The 19,161-nt window shown below is 36.5% G+C and overlaps 1 protein-coding gene across 1 annotated transcript in view; it reads right to left on the bottom strand.

Moving 5' to 3' along the window:
• Positions 1-19,161, bottom strand: part of LOC134003104 (protocadherin-15-like) — a 154,225-nt gene that overhangs the window by 64,065 nt on the left and 70,999 nt on the right. The window contains exons 21-26 of the mRNA XM_062442236.1: positions 18,704-18,823; positions 18,351-18,536; positions 17,253-17,489; positions 16,227-16,343; positions 12,487-12,627; positions 8,061-8,173 (exon numbers count right to left, since the gene is read on the bottom strand). Coding sequence (XP_062298220.1) covers positions 8,061-8,173; positions 12,487-12,627; positions 16,227-16,343; positions 17,253-17,489; positions 18,351-18,536; positions 18,704-18,823 — 914 coding nt within the window. The remainder of the gene's footprint in view (positions 1-8,060; positions 8,174-12,486; positions 12,628-16,226; positions 16,344-17,252; positions 17,490-18,350; positions 18,537-18,703; positions 18,824-19,161) is intronic.

Genomic DNA, 19,161 nt, shown 5'->3' with positions numbered 1-19,161 from the left:
CCAAACAAGCTCATTAGCTTAGAGTTAATGGCGCCTAGTTGTCTGAATAAAGAAAGTGTTTCTAATGACACATGAAATGTAAATACAGACAGATTTATTCTATAAAATCTGTGTCTAAGGTGAGATATTTGTTTGTAACATCAAATGCTGAATTTCACAGAGGTTAGCTTGCATGATGCATTACAGATGGCATGTCAGCTATGTGAAAGTGAATCACATCAAACTGCCTAAACACATACTATGCATACAAAACAGTTGAATTCTGACTTGCCATAAAGGCAGAAAAGAGGACAGAAAAAGGGAAGAAATGCAATATAGAAAGTGGACAAAATCTGCAAGAGAGAGAATGAAAGAATGAATCACTCTCACAGACAATTAGTCACCTATAAGCTCACTCTGTTTTCAGTGGAAACATTAGCGTCCAACCTTGAACCAGTCAGTCATTTTGAAACATTTGCAAAAATATTAAGCACGTCCTCTAGTGATTTCCATCCAAGCCTGATGACTTCGATATCGTGCCTGACAGATGACGTAACAAGCAAGCAATGGAGGGAGACAAGTTAATTCTCTCAGATGACATTGTGGGGCACACAAAAAGACATATAGAAGGGGTTGATAAAAATGGGATGGTAGAAAAAACATGATAACAGACGGGAAGAGCCTAATGTACAGCAGGAAAATAATGCCATATCAAGATGGTATTGTACGTTATATATTCGATGAAAGACTGACAGATCAAGACAGAGAAACATAGATAATGGCTGGTGATTATAGGCCAATTTCACATCCAATCTCACTTACGCCTGTCTTCCCAGCCAGTTACACAAGAGAAAACCTGAGGCGACCCCATAAAAGACCAACTGGAAGAGTTACAATGATGACTTGAGAGTTAGTGTGTGTGTGGACAAAAGGTAACAGTATAATATATTACTGTTGGTGGGGTTTGAAGTCTGTGACTGCTGGGTTATTGGCATTTGAAAACACAGGGAGAGGATGAGAGAGTGTGTGTTTTTGTCTTTACAAAACTGCAATATTAATGCAATACATTTCCTTCAACTTCTGCAGAGATTGAAAGAAAATACTTTAAACTATAGAAACTATATTAGACACTATTTCCCAGGATATTTTACTATCAGACATGCAATGTATTGTTGTTTGGTAAACAGTTCTCTGTACACTTTTTCTATTGCTTGGGGCATTTCTGTAACGTCTATAAAGAATCTAATGCACTGGCCAGCCCACCAACACTAATAAAACGATCACAGATGGACCATGTGTTATGTGTTTTATAGTAGTTCAGATAGTAATAAAGTATTTTTATTTCATTTTGATGTACAGATGAAGCCACTAGAAATTTCCCCTGTTTCCGTGATGGCTCCTTGACCGCCCCTTGATAGGTCCTTGACTGGCCGATAATGGAAGCAGGGGGGAAATGCGATGACGTGTCAATGAGGCCCCGACTGGAAACGCCCCTAAACTGCCTGAGTGAAAACCAGTTGCAATGCTTCATTTTTCCACGGGGAGGCGCAGGTATTAGTGCAGGAGACCCGAGTTAGTTTTACACACTAATATAACTTGTATTTACTTCTATTCTTCTTCATAAAGTAGCCTTATACTATATGTTGTTGTTATTGTCACTGTATCGTCACTATGTGTCTGTGTAATGCTGCTGCTACACTATAATTTCCCAGCTTGGGATCAATAACGTATATCTATCTATCTATCTATCTATCTATCTAATGAAGGGTGCAATATAGTTCAATCCATTAGAAGGATGCAATTGAAGCTGCTGTGCGCCGGTAAAACACAACACAGCCGATCAATTAACAAAACGCAATATGATTAAAAAGTGCAAGCTTGTTATTCTGAGTCATGCCTGTGTAGTATGCAGTACTAGATACTAGTGTAAAAAAGACTCCAGTAAAAGCAGACGTCCTGATTCAACTCTTTACTCCAGTAAAAGTAAGACTTAGTTTAATGACTTAGAAGTCGCCAAATGACTTACTTTAACCCTTAGATGCATGACCTACCGATACCTACACTCTTCCATGAGTGGGGTCAAAAATGACCCCAATTAGAATGAATGCGTTTTATGCTGTAAACTTAAGAAATTCATTTCATTTTGGTTAAAGATGATGATTTGTATTATATTTTGGTCAACAAAATAATTATTTCATGTTTGACATGGTCATTTATCACTTTTTTATAACATTTTTATCCCAGCTTTTAAAAAGGTCAAAAACGGTTAACATCCAAAAAGTATCCCAATTAGAATCAATGCATTTAATGCAATATTATAACACATGAATGATTTCATGTTTTCCATGCTATCACAACTTCAACATTCATTGTTTGTGTATCCGTCTGTTTGTCTATGCATGTACACACACGCGTCTTCTTTCTTCTCACTGTGAGCAGCTGTTACAAACTACTTGTTTCTGGCTGTGAGCACTGCACACAGGGTCACTGCATTTCCAGCAACTATTGGTGGCTTTGCACACATCTTACACCTCTTTCTCTTCTGTAGGCCCTGTCATAACCCTAACCCTAACCATCATAGTGAGAGTCTGCTTCTCTACACAACAAATACAGTAATGTTAGCTATCTTAGTTAGCTAGTGTTAGCTTACTAGAAAGTAATTTGATAATAATAATTATAATAATAATAAAAATAGGTGCGATTTATATAGCACCTTTCACATATCCAAGGATGCTTTACAATTTGATGATGATAACACAACACTATATCACACAAAAATCATGTATGTGGAAACTAAGTTCATATTTTATAACAGCATATATATTCTCAGGTATAAAAATTATGATAATACTTGTACTAATAATACATGTATGTTGCTGTGAAAAAATAATCTTTAGGGGTGGTGAGACTGCTGACATTAGATGTGTGGATCGACAGTAAATATACCTGACAGTCACAGTTGATAAAAATCAAAGGTTCCTAGGGTTAACCCTTGAAATTCCATAGAAAATGATTGGGGTCATTTTTGACCCCACGTATGGAAGAGTGTGGTACTGATACAAAAAATGCGATTACTTAAAAAATATAACAATTAGATACAAATCCAAATGGCCTCGTGTCAAAGACAACCTATTTGAGGAATACATGGAAGATTAAACGATAAAAATTTAAAATTACAAAGATATTGCAAAAAAACTACTGCTGGGGTCATTTTTGACCCCACTTATGCATCTAAGGGTTAACGAATTTCGTTAGTTTATATAATGCAGATTTGTAAAATATTACTTTTATGAAGGTCACAGTCACTGACAATAAACTTAGCATTTCATAATTGTGGTAGCAGCGGTGCAGCAGATGTAATGAAGTCCACGCAGCACGCTGGATGCAAACTAATATTAAGCCTTTAGCCTTTTCATTATAATGTCCATGGACATAAACTGAGTTAATTCATTAGAAGGATGCAATTGAAGATACCGTACATTTTACAGGACCTCTGACAAATCATTGTCACTGTCAAACCAAGAAATAGCCCATGTGACATACCCCGTCTAGTGATTCAAAACAGGACGCGCTATTTACTGTAATACATAGTATTTCAATGGACGGTGTAAATAATGTAAATAATGTCACGACTATTTTACTACATATTTCTTACTATTATTGTTCTTATAGTTTTTTGTTTGTTCGTTTGTTTTTTTGTATTTATTATTTATTGTTCTTTATTCTTTTCTTATTGCTGCTATTATATTCTGACACTGATACTGGGTTTCCGTTATCCGGTAATTACAAAGTCAAAAGTCAAAATGAAATGAAATGAAATGAATGACGTTGGCGCACAACGGGTTATGAATGGAGGGGGATCTCCCACTCGAGGCACCCCCCGACACGTCACTTTCTCGTAGCCAATCGTAAGCCCTGTTGAGACGGACTGGTTTACACAATCCTTCTCCTGTCGGATTACCTCCGAAATCATCATCCAGCGTGTCATTGTCAAAAGAAAGTAAAATAGATAAAACTTTGAACTCGCTTGAGAAAACACGTCTCTGTCCGTGCAGCTAACATTAACCTCAGCTCCAGTGAGTCTGTTCAATACTTTTATTTTATTGGCAATATGTTATAAAACATAATTGTTAAAATAATTTGATCATAATGAGAGCAGGCGTAATAGAGCCGTGGGAGGAAAAATTCAAAGGATTCACAGTTTGCCAGGAGACATGCATAGGTGTGGGGGGAGGGGGGCATTCGCTTTGAAAGACAATGGAACAGGCTCCCAACCATCCCCCCAAACCCATCATCACCCCGCCAAATCCGCACCCCTTCTCAGAAAGTACTGTAGTTGCAACGGCCATGAACACTCTTGCGTGATTTGTGTGGCAATGGAACCAAATAGCCCATTAAGCCCAAACAAAAAGTTAAGCAATGATAATGCTAATAAAGTGGATGGGCTTACCTGACTTACAGCATGCACTGAATAGACCGGGGTTGGCTTGCACATTTTTCAACAATTCTACAATTCACAAATTAGCAGACGCTGAACTACTCATTCTCAGTTTTAGCACTCTGGCATAATTTGTGTGAGAATATTCAAACCAGCATCAAATGAAAGGTTAATCATCCTGTAAATTCCTTGTTTTTACGTTTGTTTCTAATTTCTCACTGTCAAATGTTTATTTTCATATAAATAAAGCTGCGTTGCCTTGTCTTGCCTTGCCTAAAATCAAATACAGTCGTTTACGTTTTTCCATTTCGTATAATTGATCTGAGCCTAAAATTGAAATATGAAAAGCAATTTGTCTTTCTTTTTTGTTAGATTCAAAACAAATAACAAAATAATCAGTCAGTAGGCTATTTAATTTTTTGATTTGAAAATGTGTTCCGATTTTTTGCAGTATGAACTCTTGCCAAATCCTGTCACTCACACTTTGTTTCTCTTTCTAGCACAAACATCCCATTCATTTTCCTTTCTTCACTGCTAAACAATAAAAACACTCTTAAAATACTCTACAGGCAAACACACTTCCTGTTAACCAAGAGAACATCATTAAACACACATATTAAACTAATGGCACATAGCAGAGAACCATAGAATTATCGGTCAAGATTTGATTTCCATCATTTAACAACCTGAAGGTTGTAAAGTCAGTTATTTTCGGGTTGTATGCATTTACTTAACAAAGTTATGAAAATGCAGCAGAGTTTTTCCGCTGAAAACATTGTCAATAAGTAACTGCTACTGCAAAGACTCGAACCCAGGTCTCCCGCACTAATGACGGACACGCTGCCCGTTACGCCACCGCTCCGGTCCTACGTTATAACGTGTCTAACTGAGAAACTTACGCTTGTATGCATCCACTGAGGAAAGATTATGAAAATATAATACAACTTTCCCGCCAGAAATGTCTTTAGAACAAACATAAGATATGAAACCTTTCTAAATTCGCCCTTTTCTGTTGGCGTGGAAGATGAATACCCGCCATGTTTTCACGTTGTTATAGGCTACGTGTAGGGTGCAAATAGACACTCCGCATTTTTTATTCAAGATAGTCATGTATCTGTGTCTGCAAATTGTTTGCTCAGTCATGGTCTTCCTTGAAATTTAAAATATTTTTTTTAAGTTGTGGTGCGTGCATATAAAAAGTCAGTGGGTTACGTTAGGTAGTAAGTAAGTTTACTGGTTCGGATGACCAGTAAAAATTCATAGAATATGTGGGCTATTCTGTGACAGAAGCGCCATCACCTGGTCATACCCTGTATTACAATGAATAGGTGGGTTTACAGGAAAAGATAGACACGCCCAGGAGAAGGAGGGGGTTGCTTAGTCGGCTGGCAGCCGGCTGGGAGTCAGCTGCCATTCAGCTGGCTTTCAGCTTGAACGGGAACTTTCAAGGGGCTTCATCTGTAATAGTTTCATACATTGTGGTACAGTGTGATTCAGAGGATTAACCAATATACAATATAACATTAAAAATGTAAATGTAAGGTTAACACTTTTACAGCAATAAATGGAAAACACTGTTCCTCAAAGAAGAACCCCACACGCTTCTTTTTCTCCTGCCAGTTAATCTTGTAAATAAAACAGGTGACGTGCACTGTGCTAATTATTCATGCCGATTTGTTTGGGGATTGTGGGTTGTAACAGAACAGCAGATGGTGAAAAGCGTGCTGCTGCATCACAAAGTTGATGCTACTATACATATTTGCTTTGAGTGGAAATCTGGGATTTGTATTGTGAAAACAAACCTGCCCAAATTCATAGTTTTTTTAAGAGGGACTCTTTTCAGGAATCTCCTGACATTAAAACACATAATTTAAGTTGTAATCAAAACTGATTAAGGCAAGAGAACATCAGTCATGCTGTTCAGGCTTTCCACCCTGTGTGTTATTGTGTGCATGTGTTTGTATGGGGTGGGTGAGCGGGATTTTGAAAGGCAGTATCTCTATTTTTATGGTTTACACTGAAATGAGGTGGAACCATATTAAGTGGTGTTTGCTTTTAAGTCAGAGAATAGTCAATAATGAATTCTACTTTTTACATGATTAACATGAATCCTTTCTCTCCATTTTTTTTAATTATGCCTATATTAATACAATTCATTAATTTGCCAGATGAAAAACAAAGCCTCTATCTTAAGTCAGAAGATGGTACCCTTAAGTCAGAAGGGTACCATCCAGAATTGTTTTGTCTTTTTTTTCTTTTAGGGTGGATTTAGTGTGTGAAATTGAGATGAATGTCTTGCCACTCTTGCAACAACTAAATTGCTGCATCCCTGAGTATAAACTGTGTGTGTGTATGTTTGTGTGGTAGTCTGATGGAGCAGGATATCAGCCTCCAAGTTTATTGGTGTTTTATTGCTAATTTATAGCTTCTGCAGACAGATATTTTGGTAGCAAGAAGTGTTTTTGGAGGGGGGGAAAAAGGCTTTTTCAGCACCTTTTCAGGTTTTATCTCAACAAGAACTGTGTTTACTTCTATTGGTACACATTGCATTTCTCATAAAAACCCAGAATATCTATGATGCTATAACTGAAAGCAGGAAAACACTTTGTATCACATTAATGTACCACTTTATACTGAACCCAGAGCACAGTTGCATAAGCTTCATGGCAAGTTTCTTTCATTTCATGTGCTGTCATCTACACAGTGTTAGGTAGATGGCAGGACTAAGTATACATGGATGGCATGGATGGGAAATACATAAACATATATATATTTAAATGAGATTGATCATGTACCAAAACATGTTTAAGTTATGATAAAATCTTAATTTAAAGATTTTGGAATGTTTTTAGTTTATACTAACCACAATCATTCACCAAAAATGCATTTACCAAACAAGACAATGTTGATGTTGCTAACAAGATTGTCATATTAACTTAAAAAAGGTATTCTACATTCAATGTTGTGATCACAGCTTGTTTCTGCTGCTCCTAAGTGACAAAATTAAAAATTAAAAACAAAAAAAATCACATTTTAATACCATTCACGGCTGGGACTTATTTTTCTATAGCCATTAAATATATTTACATCATCATTACCCTTTTAAATAGCAGCATTGTCAGTTGTTGAGTCTGCCATTTCTTTGCCAGATGGTATACATTGCATATAATTTTTGTGCTTATGTCACATAATAATGTAACCCAGAAAGCATAACAGCAGGTGTAGGGTATTTTGAAGAGGAAACATATTTGCATTGGTACATCAGTATAGCAGTATAGCTACAGCAATGAGTAGATACACAAGTTACTTGTGATCTTTTGGAGTATTTTTGGAAAAAGTACCAGCTCAGAGAGCATTAAACTTGTCATTTCAAACAAAAATTAGGGATCTGACTTATTAAGATCTCATCACCAGTAACAACTGATGTCACAACATCAACTAGAAATGGAATCAAAAGAATAACCTAACACCGGACTGAAAAGTAGCATTTTGCTGTCCTCCTTGGTACAAAGTTGTAAGTCTGTTTAACCTCACTTTAACCCAAGAGTAATATCACAAGGTCCTGGAGTTCATTGCTGCAGCACACTGAAGTGAAACCACTGTGTGTGTGTGTGTGTGTGTGTATGTGCGTGCGTGCGTGTACCTGTATTCTTCCTGAGTAAAGACAGGAATGACAGAGGGCTGAAGGACTGTGATCTCCACTAGAGTTGTGCTCTTCTTGACAGGTTCACCGTCGTCATAGGCCACCACCACCAGCTGCCAATCAAACACAGAGTCAGAACATTCGGCAGATATTCACACATATTAACTCTGCTTCTACCCTCCGTTTATGCCCTCTAAGATTGAAAAGCCAACAACATTTTACAGTTTGCTGACAGCAGAGACATCCAACTAAATTGATGTAGCTAATGCATGACAGGCCAATAATAAACTAATAAATGTCTAGATTTTTGTTGACTGCAATCTAAAATGATATTATTTGCATGGGAATTGGAGCACTAGATGAGTGCATATCCCACTGGTGTGCTTATTTTCTCCTGCTTAGCTTGCCTTCTTCATTTAATTTGGGGGTGAGGATGACTGTTAACCGGACTCAAAGCTTTACTTGTCTTTTTGTATTTGTTTAGCCAATTTGTGATAGTCTGTGTGTTTGTGTGTGGGTGTGTGTGTGTGTGTGTGTGTGTGCGTGCGTTTTCCAAGTGTGTGCACCCACTGCCCCTTTTTTCATTATATGAACAAAACATGATTTGTTGATGTACTTAGTAAATATTTTGATTTTTAATTAAAGGTCATCATGTTAATTAACTGAATATTAGGAGCTTACCTTCAAAAACTGATATCTTAAGCTTGAGCTTGGTTTGTTTAAAATAAACCTAGTGTAATTACAATTTCTGAGACATGGTTGAATAGTAATCACTCTGATAATGAAATTAAACTTGACAACTATATAACTTTGTATAGAGCTGATAAGGGGTGCTAGAATAGGAGAAGTGGCTACACACAATGTGTTTCTCAAAATTGTCTTCAGAGTTTGTTATACCAAAAGACAACTGTATGTACTTTGATTGTCTCTTTCTTACAGACCTCCAAATTATACCTCACAATCTAAAATCTGTATTTTATATACCATGAACTTTTTAGATTGTCCAAATGAAATTTTTATTTTGGGTGACTTTAACAGTAATTGGCTAGATCATTCATCTCCACTCAAAAGGGAGCCTACAAGAGTTGATTAAAGGTCTAAGTCATTGATAGATTGGATTCTTGTCACCCATTCCGATAGAATTATACAATCTGAGGTATTATCTGAGTGTTTCGGTGACCACTCCCTTATTTTTTGTGTTTGGAAGATTAAAGTACCTTGCCTTCCACCAAGATGCATTAAGGTAAGAAAATGTAAGAATATTAATATTGAACTCTCTATTCAAGACTTAACTGCCATAATTTGCGACAGGTTTCAGCTAATACCTTTTTTTAAGGATGCATGGAACTGCTTTTACACTGAGTTTATTAATGTTACAGACAAACATGCCCCCTGGACAACATTAAGGTTTAAGGTAGACCATTACCTTAGATTTGTGGTGATCTTACAGTATAAGTGTCACTTAAACAGAGAGGTTAGGCCTGGGGAAAATATCACTCGATCAAGGATTCTGCTGATTAAAAATGCATATAAACATTTAAGAAATATATGTACAAACAAAACAAGACTCACTAATCTATTAATTGATGATGTTTATACCGTAACAGTTTTGGAATATACTACAATATAATCAATAGATCCACCAAAACTCATATTAGAGTTAATAATGAAGTTATTAATGGTCCCTTTATAATTGCTATTGCCTTCAGCCAGCATTTTTCCTCTGTCTGCAGTTCACAATTTTCTGATTTTCCCTGCTCTGGTATTTCATTGAGTAACTCTAAATGTGGTAGCTCCTTCTCCTTTAGAAGAATCAGTCCAACTGGTATTTAGCAGGTTATTTGTGATCTAAGCTCATGTAGTGGTGCTGGTTCAGATGGTTTTGAGATTAAGTTCATCAAACTTGTCTTGTTCTGGCATAAGTTCTGTCTGATTTATTCAAATTATCTTTATCTACATGTGAAATCCCATTAATTTGGAAATGTGCCAGAGTTACCCCATTGCAAAAGAGTGGTGATCGTCTTGATCTCAATAACTATAGATCTAATTCCATTTGTGTTTTATAACTTCCTCTTCCTTAACAAACATTGTGCTATTGGTCTTTCAAAACATTCTTTACTTTGAATCATATCTTCACCACAGACATCAATGTGTCTCTTAAAAGGGCAGTCAGTCAGATTTTATGATCACGGAAAAAAGGGTACCTTAAGGTTCGTCTCTAGGGCCTGTGCTGTTCTCCATATTTATTAATGATCTCCCACAAGTATTTTCTGATTGTCATGTTCAATTATATGCAGATGATACTGTGATTTATTCTTCCAAATCTGACACCTCACAAATTCAGTGTATATTTAAAGCCAATTTTAATGCAAAAATGGGCTTCTTTCATCAAATGTCTACTGAATAAGAAGAAGTCTTAGGGTACATCACATACCCATATCAACTCAGTAATAAAGAAATGAAATTGCAGCCTCAAACTTTTATATCGTTTTATCAACTGTTTCCACCTACAATTCAGGAAAATAATTATTTCACATTTGATATGATCTGTACTGCATTTTACATATATTGTCTATCAGAATACTTTAGAAACAAATCTTCTCAATATAATTTATTTTTTTCTCTGTAGATTTGTTTTGAGGTGTCCTAAATCTATGACACTGGTTGCAATCCATCTTTAAATGGATTTACTTTAACTATCCTTCTTTCTTAAAACAAATCTTAATTCCATGTTGGTCATCGTAAACTCTAAGGCATACTGTGTATACTTTTTTTGTTCCTAGAATTTCTACAGAAATTGGGCAACATGCCTCTAAATTTAAAGTTCCATCTGATTGGAACAACTCGACCCCGTTCACTTACAGTAGATACCACTGTTCATTTCTTTAAGGCATCTCTTTTTCCTTATCTTCAAACAACCTGATCTTACTTCTCATTATATTTGAGATATGGTAATAAAGTCTTTAATGTGTAGGTACAATTAAATAGATTAGTATGGGCATGTGTACATCAAATGTATGTATTTTTACATTTTGGGGGAATCAGTGGGTGTGGGAGTGGCTAGACCTGAGAGAGCTTTTGTCTGTGTATGTATTTGTTTTTTTCTGTTTTGCTCTATGTACTTTACTTTCTGTATATGTGTTAAGGACCCCCTTAGAAAAAAAGATGGTTAATCTCAAGGGGTTTATCGTTTTAAGAAGGAATCCTAATGATGGCCACATTTAAAAATCAAGATATTAAGATATTGTGTTTCCTCGTTCTACTTAGGCACGAAAATTGTTGCTGAAATTACACTCCCCTTATTCAAAATTATATTGTCATTCACGCTTTAATAAGGCACATTCTAAATCAACATCTGTAACTGCTGGAAACGTACTAATTTCACTGGAATATATGGTTAAGCATTTCAGTCCAATTACAAATCTGTGTCTATCCTTGCACACCTGCCCCAAAAATGGTTATTAGAAATACTTTAGTGCCTTTGTAATGTGATGCATTAACTATTTGTCAATTATATTGTCTGACCATGTTTCTGTCCTTGTAAAAATGATACCTTAGAGTTATCTCAGTCATAATCAAATAAATTAATAAATAAATTGTAAACAGTGTTGGAATGATTCACTTTGTTAGAGTTATTGGGAGCAAATGAGGTAGAATTAGTCCCCTGAGTGACATTTTCAGAGGACGCTGAATCCTTGTTGTGTTAATTAAAGTCCAATGAAAAGATGAAATTAGCATAGCCCAAAGCCCTGATGAAGGTGGAACTGTTGGGAAAAGGCAATTTTGAAACTAATAAGCTACTGCAGTATACTTTGTACAGTGGATAGGCGTTTTCATTTTCATGTTCCAAATAAGACACCTTCAGTGGTGTACTGGCTTTCAGACATACTGGGATAAATCCCAGTTGGCTGCCGCATAGGTGGGCTTGTGGTCTGTCAAAAAATCCATTGTTGGTCTGTTAAACCGTCAAAAAATCTGTTTTTACCAGCCCTGGCTGTCTCTTTACCAGCCCTCTGTGTGTGCCTGTCATTCAGGCTGCGCATGAGAGCATACTGCATGTGTGCATTTATTAAGTGATGCTCTTTACTGTATTTACATTATAATATAAACTCACTGCTATATAGTTATATTTAATACATTGAATACATTACTGACCAATGGAAGTTAATATCTGTATAGAGGGAAAATATTTTTTTGCTGTATATTTCCATTATAGGTGCATGTTTTATGTGACTGTTAAGCATGTGTAAAATAAAATGGATATTGCGTTGCATTGCTGGTACAAACAATGTACTAAACAGGGCTGAAACAAAAATGTAATGTAGGCAAGTCTGATCAGACATACAGAATACTGCATACAATATAGTGTTTTAGGTATTAATGATGACCTGGAAGTTAAACTATGTTAAATTGTGTGTATACTTACACTGAATTTGAGGTTGGGCTCCTCATTGAGGTTTACTCTGGTTACCACATGTCCTGTCTGTTTTTCGACACCAAATATACTGGAAGAGTATGGATAAGCTTCCTGGTCCACTTTATAGCGCACCAGACCTGCTGGGGTACCCTAGGGAGAGAGCAAGCACAGTATATGCTTTAACATTAGGACAACAGATTTAGATTAATGTTGCATTACAGCATGAAGTCTCTCTCATATGCTTTCTAGAATACTGCCACTTATTTCACAAAGTAGCCTCAAACTAAAGCAGAATATAGTAAAGACTATGTAATCACTGTGTTACGGTATTTAATATCTAAAGCAATTAGTCTGGAACCCGATGTCAGACAGTGCATCTTTACACAAATACTTATGAACCAGTAAAGACACATACCACCACCACTTTGGCTCAGTGAGGTCCAAGTTTAGGCACTCTAAATGAACATTAAATAACCTCTCAAGCCTTGATGTTGATAATGGGCCAGGACCTACATAAAACCCAAAGCCAGGAAATACATAAAATTAGATTATTTTATATAATATCTAGCAGAGAAAGTAACGCTTTGTGATGGGTGAATCATTCTGAGTATGCAATAATGAGCAATTTTTTTTTGGTTGAAAGAGTAAATTGACTTTTTAGTTCTCTGGTTGAAAAGGTTTAACATTTGTTTTAAGTACATTTTGCAAATACCTACAATCTGTTCCTACCCTAACCCTACCCCAGTGGCCTGGCTAAAGTCAGTGACAGTCTGTAAATCTATCGTAAAGAGGTTGGAAACATTATGTCTTTGTAATGTCTCAGTGTAGAATCTTAAATATTTGTAAAAAGTTTATTTTCCACAATTTTTCTATGAGGTATTGAACAGATTAAATTGGAGATTGTGGCACTGTTCATCCATTGCAATAGGTGTAGAATACATTTATACTGCTTAAAATAGTCTACTAATGATGAATTTATGTATATATGCCTATGAACTGATGTTTAAAATGTCAACATATTAACATTTAATCTGGTCCTCAGATATACAGTATGAATGACAACCACTTATTAACTACCTGCGGAACTGCACAATGTGCTTACAACTATCTCTATATTCTTTTTCTCACAGATTTATTTTAGTTACATGTCTTATATCATGAAAACTTTGATTATCTTGTCTAAATTAGGGCTATGAATCTGATCTGTAACAAGTTATACTACTGTAACAGGACCAGGGTCTAATGTTTACCAGACTGGTGCAACTAAGTCACACTGCCAGTAATTAGAAAGGCATCCAATGTTAATAGAAAGGTGTCTAAGCTTGTATTTTCATCATGACTCAACAGTGAAAGATTGGGTGTTACAGTGTCAGTGTCAAATTACAAGATTGAAAAACATCTGTAGAAACTACAACAAACTTAACGTAAAATAGCATGCATTCAACTGATACGCAGGTGATCTACAGTATCAGAATCGCCTTCATTTAACTCAACTTGCAGCAACTTGTTAAGAATATGGCAGTGCCTCGAATTTCCAGTAGATAATTGCTTACTGAGTAAAATTGTATTAGTGGGAAACATGCCATCATAACTAAGTGAAAGTGTCACAAGTCAAATTGTTATTCTAAGCAAAAAGAGGCTTTCTTAGAGTCAAATCATGGCTAAACTAAAGGGGGTAGTACATGGAACGCTTTAACAATTTGCAGAAACTGGATCAGTTGTATCCAAAGCATGGTCAGGCAGACCAAAAGTGACCACACTATCAGAAGATCAATATATCAAGCTTACTTCCCTGAGAGATAGAAAAGCAACTCCATCACATATACATAAATTTGCTAAATAAAGAATATAAGACTCCAATCGGCAAGAGTACTGTCAAAAGAAGGCTGTCTTGGTGTTGTAATGGTCTCAGAGGAATATTTGGAGTCTCTAAAGCACTTCTTAGTAGGGGAAACAAGGCTAAATGCTTGGGGTGGGCTAAGAAATACCAGCATTTCACAGTGGATGACTGCAAAAAAAAGTCTTATTTGTTGATCAATCCAAGTTTGATATTTATAGCAGGAACAAAAGGGTGTATGAAAGGAGACGAAAAGGAGAGAGAATTATACCGCAATGTATCAAACTGACTGGTTTGGGAATATTCAAGTCTGGAGGTGTTTTGCCTACTTTGGACTGCACCAAATTGACTCAACGCTGAACAAGGAGAAGTAGCACTCCATTCTTCAGAGACATGCTTTACCCTCTGTTTGTATTTGTGTGGAGAGGGATTCATACTGCAGCAGGATAATGACACCAAAAAAAACTCAAAGCTTTGCAAGAACTACTTAAAGACCAAAGAAGACCAAGGAGTCCTGCCTGCCATAAACTTTCCGCCATGACAGTCAAGACTCCTCGACCTCAACCCTAATGAACATATAAGGGGGCACTTGAAGAATGAGAAATGTAACATCAAAAGAGGCTTTTTGAAATACTGTCAAATCGTGATGGGATAACATGGGTCATCAGGTTTTGCACAAACTGAAGTGTCAGCTTGAGTGCATGCTGTCATTAAAGCATAAAGGGGACACAACAAACTTTAAGATATTCTGAAATGCATGTACATTTTTCAAAGATTTAACTTCTCACTCAAATTGTTAAGCCAATACTATCATTTACGATGAAAAAAAAAAAAAAAAAAAAAAGAGTATCAAGTATCTTGACTAGTGGACTAGATTAAGTTAAATTTTGTAGCAGCACTGCAGATGTAAGCTGTACCTCAACGCAGTGTATTTCACTGTAAGCTCCCAATAAATACTAGCTAGTACTGAGTCAGCAAAACTTCACTATGACAAATTCTTCAAAAGATGTGTACTTTAGAGGTAAATTTGGGGCTTGAAGGGTGTACCGTAATTGGTGTTTAGACCTGAATATTTATATCAAGGGCTTTTAAGGTGCTATTCAATACCTTGCTTAAGCATTAGGATTGCCTTTATAGCATACAGTCAGCCTGTATAATGTTACTTTTTGACCCAAAAGAGCACAGATTGATACTAAAACTCCAGTCTGAATCAATTCAGCTGAGGTAGGTAGACAGCAAGCACATTAGTCAAAGGAACATGGTGCCTTTAAAGAGGCTTATGGGGTAACATTGCCAGTGTAGAAGACTCTCACACAGAGATGGGGGAGTGAAAAATATGATCATGGCTTCCTTAGCACTAATACAAAGTAAGGGTACTTTTGTCTTTCTGTGCTTTTTCCATAAATATTTATTTGTTAGATTTACTATACAGTAAAGTTGCAAATTTACCAGTTGGTTGCTTTCTGTTTCCTATAAAAGATGAGAGCTACTTTTCACAGAGCCACTGCATTTCAGATCTGCATTTGAACGAAAGGCTGTGTGACTCAGCAAATCCTTACAAGGTACTCTCACACTGCACGTAGACCCTGATATGAGCCCTTTACAACCTTTTAAACCTGGGATTAACTCCCAGACTATGTAATGGCTCACAATGGGACACTCTAAGGTGAGCTAACCTTCATTTTACAGCAAGAGGCGTAAAAAAAAACCCATATTGCAAAGATGTTTAGTGTTAAAAGCCTAATTTATGTATCACTAAATGCTACACTGGGGTGGAAAAATGTCTCTAGTAGAGAAAGACATACAAACACACACACGCACACACACTTATCTTCCATCATTCCTATACACAATCTGATAAACAGACTGTGAAAAACTGTTTGATTGAGTAGCAGCAGCTGGAAATGCTCACCATAGGGTCAGAGTCATTGGCCTTCACTGTGGTTACAATGGTTCCCTTGACGGCATTAGGGGCAACCATGCCTCGGTACACTGACTGGCTGAATACCGGAGAAAAGTCATTCATGTCCTGGAGAGAGATAAACACACACAAATACAGAGTATGCATTAGCAGTGTAAACAAATTAAACCAGGCTGTTTTTGATTTCCTGTAAGTGTCTAAAATCTTACAAATTGTAAGATACTTGCACTGTGCAAACTGACAATGTAGATAAAGCTGTTACAGTACATGTAGTTGTTTTCGCACTAATTCTTAAATTCAGCAAAAGACTCTTTCTCTCTCTCCCCTTAAATGACTAATCTGCTCTGCTTATAATTGAATGTCACATTACCGCTTTATCCAAGATTTGATTTGATGCATTGAAATAAAGACTTCATCTACAGTAGAACAGTATTTAGTTGAAATAATGCAAAACCAAACACTTTAAAATATCAATTTTTCCCTTTTGGTTTCAGATATGATGTTGTGGTAGACCAAAAAAGGGCAATTTAATTTCAGTTGGACTTGAATATGCTAAAACATGAAAAACACTAGCAAGGTACTTGAATGTCAGCTTTAAGGATAAGGTTTCTTACATCTTGAAGGCATGGGAACTACAAAAAGGGATTCCAGAGATGTTGAAATGTAGATGGTTATATTTCTCAACTGCTGGTTAAAATTAAACTTCTTCACAAACTACTACGTCACAATTTTTGTTAGTTTTTGAGCAAATCACAAGGAATCCAAGATTTTTTTGCATACAGTTGAATTAAGGTCAAATTTTCCTTTTTTTTTAATGTTGTGGAATCCCATTGGAAATTAATAGGCACAATTATGACTTACAGATTTCAGTCACAGTAATGCTTTACCCCCAAACATTTCCCTTACTCTTTCCTAAAATTGAGGTGGCTTCACTTTGGAGATGTTTCTTATCCTTATGTCCTAATAACTAGAGAGAATTACAAACAAACTAAGAAACACATGTACCCACACACTTACCATTATTCTGACAGTAACAGAGGCTAGTCCAGGAGGCATGGTTCCCTTTGTGTCAAAGGCCTCAACAGTAAATGTGTAAGTGGCTTTTGAGTCAGTTAGGGCCTCGTAGTCCAGAACTTTAAGAACTGACAGCTCTCCTGTGACTGGGTCAATGTGAAATAGCTGTCCAATCTCCTGGTCCAAACCATCAGCTCTGATTCGATATGTGAGGTTGGAGCCGAGGTCAGCGTCTATCGCCTACAGAGAGGCAAAAGAAGAAATCGGAGAATGAGAGAAAAAAAGTTATATCATTGCTTTGTAATTTTACAGAAAGTTGAATTTTGCCAAAAGGACAAGAATGTATCTGTGCTGGTGCTACTAACAGACTGGGTTCCACTAGTAGTTCCACTAGGTCTTGTGGTGAATTGGTATATCTGAAAAGCCTGTGGTAGTAGCTTTTATAGTCCAGCTGGGGGTCCATATCTTATTTTTCATCTGTAACTACTGTATTTTATTGTATAGCTAGTGGGAAAAGCTGTTTTTTTCATCTTACATTCCCCTATAATTCACAGGGTCTGTAACTGTAACTGTCATCAAACTAGACTTTTAAAAAACACTTTGGTGCTGCTGAAATGTACGTAGTTAAAACCTATTTGTTCATTTCAAAGAGGACACTGCAGGAGGTAAATAACAAAGTCTGGGATGACTGGGAAGTAAGACTGGGACTTGAAAAAAATACATAAAGTGGATTTTTTTCAAGTCCTTAAAAACTGATTTTATCACTTCAACCAATGTCAGTGCCGTAATTTTTACCTGCAGACAACTTGATTCAGAAAAGTTTAAGGTGCTCATTTTTCTGTACCCTGGTTTTATACCTCCATTTTGAACAATTGATTGTTTCATTTTTCAGACACTTAATTCTGAAGAAAAAATATACTTTAATGACTTCATATAAAATATCAGTTAAAATTTTGGACACACTAATACACTGAGCATAAACGCTTTAAAGGTGCAGTATGTAGGATTTAGTGACATCTAGTGGTAAGGCTGCAGATTACAACCAACTGATCATCCCCAAAACAAACCTTTAAAACTAGCTACACCCATCCATCCATTTACCTTTAACTGTAATATAACTGTATTTTTTGGGCTGTTCTCTGGAAGGTTGACACTGTACGTTTGTTGGGTGAATACTGGACTGTTGTCGTCTACATCAAGAACGGTGACGGACAGTGTTAATCGGGATCGCCGTGGGTCCACTGCACCGTCCCAGGCTTCAACGATCAGAAAATAGTGACCTTTCACCTTCAGGATGACATGCATGACATTCATGGTCAAATATAATACTGCAAATACAGAAAAAAAATTGTATAATGTCATCCTCACGACTGGTTTATTGCATTATCCTTTGTGTGACATTCAAGTTCCGATGACAACTGTTAAATATGAACAAATGTGTCACTTCTTCTCACCTCTCTGTCCAGTGGAACTGAAGTTCTAATAGCTCCTGTGGCATTGATGGAGAAGAGTTTCTGGTGGTTGATAAGCCGATAATGAACCTGACCGCTTTCACCCAGATCTGGGTCTGTAGCCTGGAAGTCACACAAAAATACACAGAGATGATGAATGCATGCAACAGGTACGCAACGTTTTTGAAATGCATGCAGTTTATCAGTCTGCCTTTGAGGGAGACAAATATCTTAATTAAAAGTCAACCTCCTCTCAAGTTAAGCTAAATGTGTCTGAATGAAGTGGTGTATGAACACAAGTGGTAAAACCTCTTTCAATCTTGTTAACATTTATAAAGCACTTCCTCGGACTGGAATTAAAGAAAATATTTGCAAGGGGATGAGTGAATATGTGTGTGAAAGGGAGAGATGAAGGGAATTGACTCCGACTTATCAATGTTATTCCTGTCTTACATTTTCAC

This window comes from Scomber scombrus, chromosome 21 (assembly GCF_963691925.1).
Source record: "Scomber scombrus chromosome 21, fScoSco1.1, whole genome shotgun sequence".
NCBI lineage: Eukaryota > Metazoa > Chordata > Actinopteri > Scombriformes > Scombridae > Scomber > Scomber scombrus.
The sequence above is the reverse complement of the archived record's forward strand: the minus strand, read 5'-3'. Positions and strand labels throughout refer to the sequence as shown.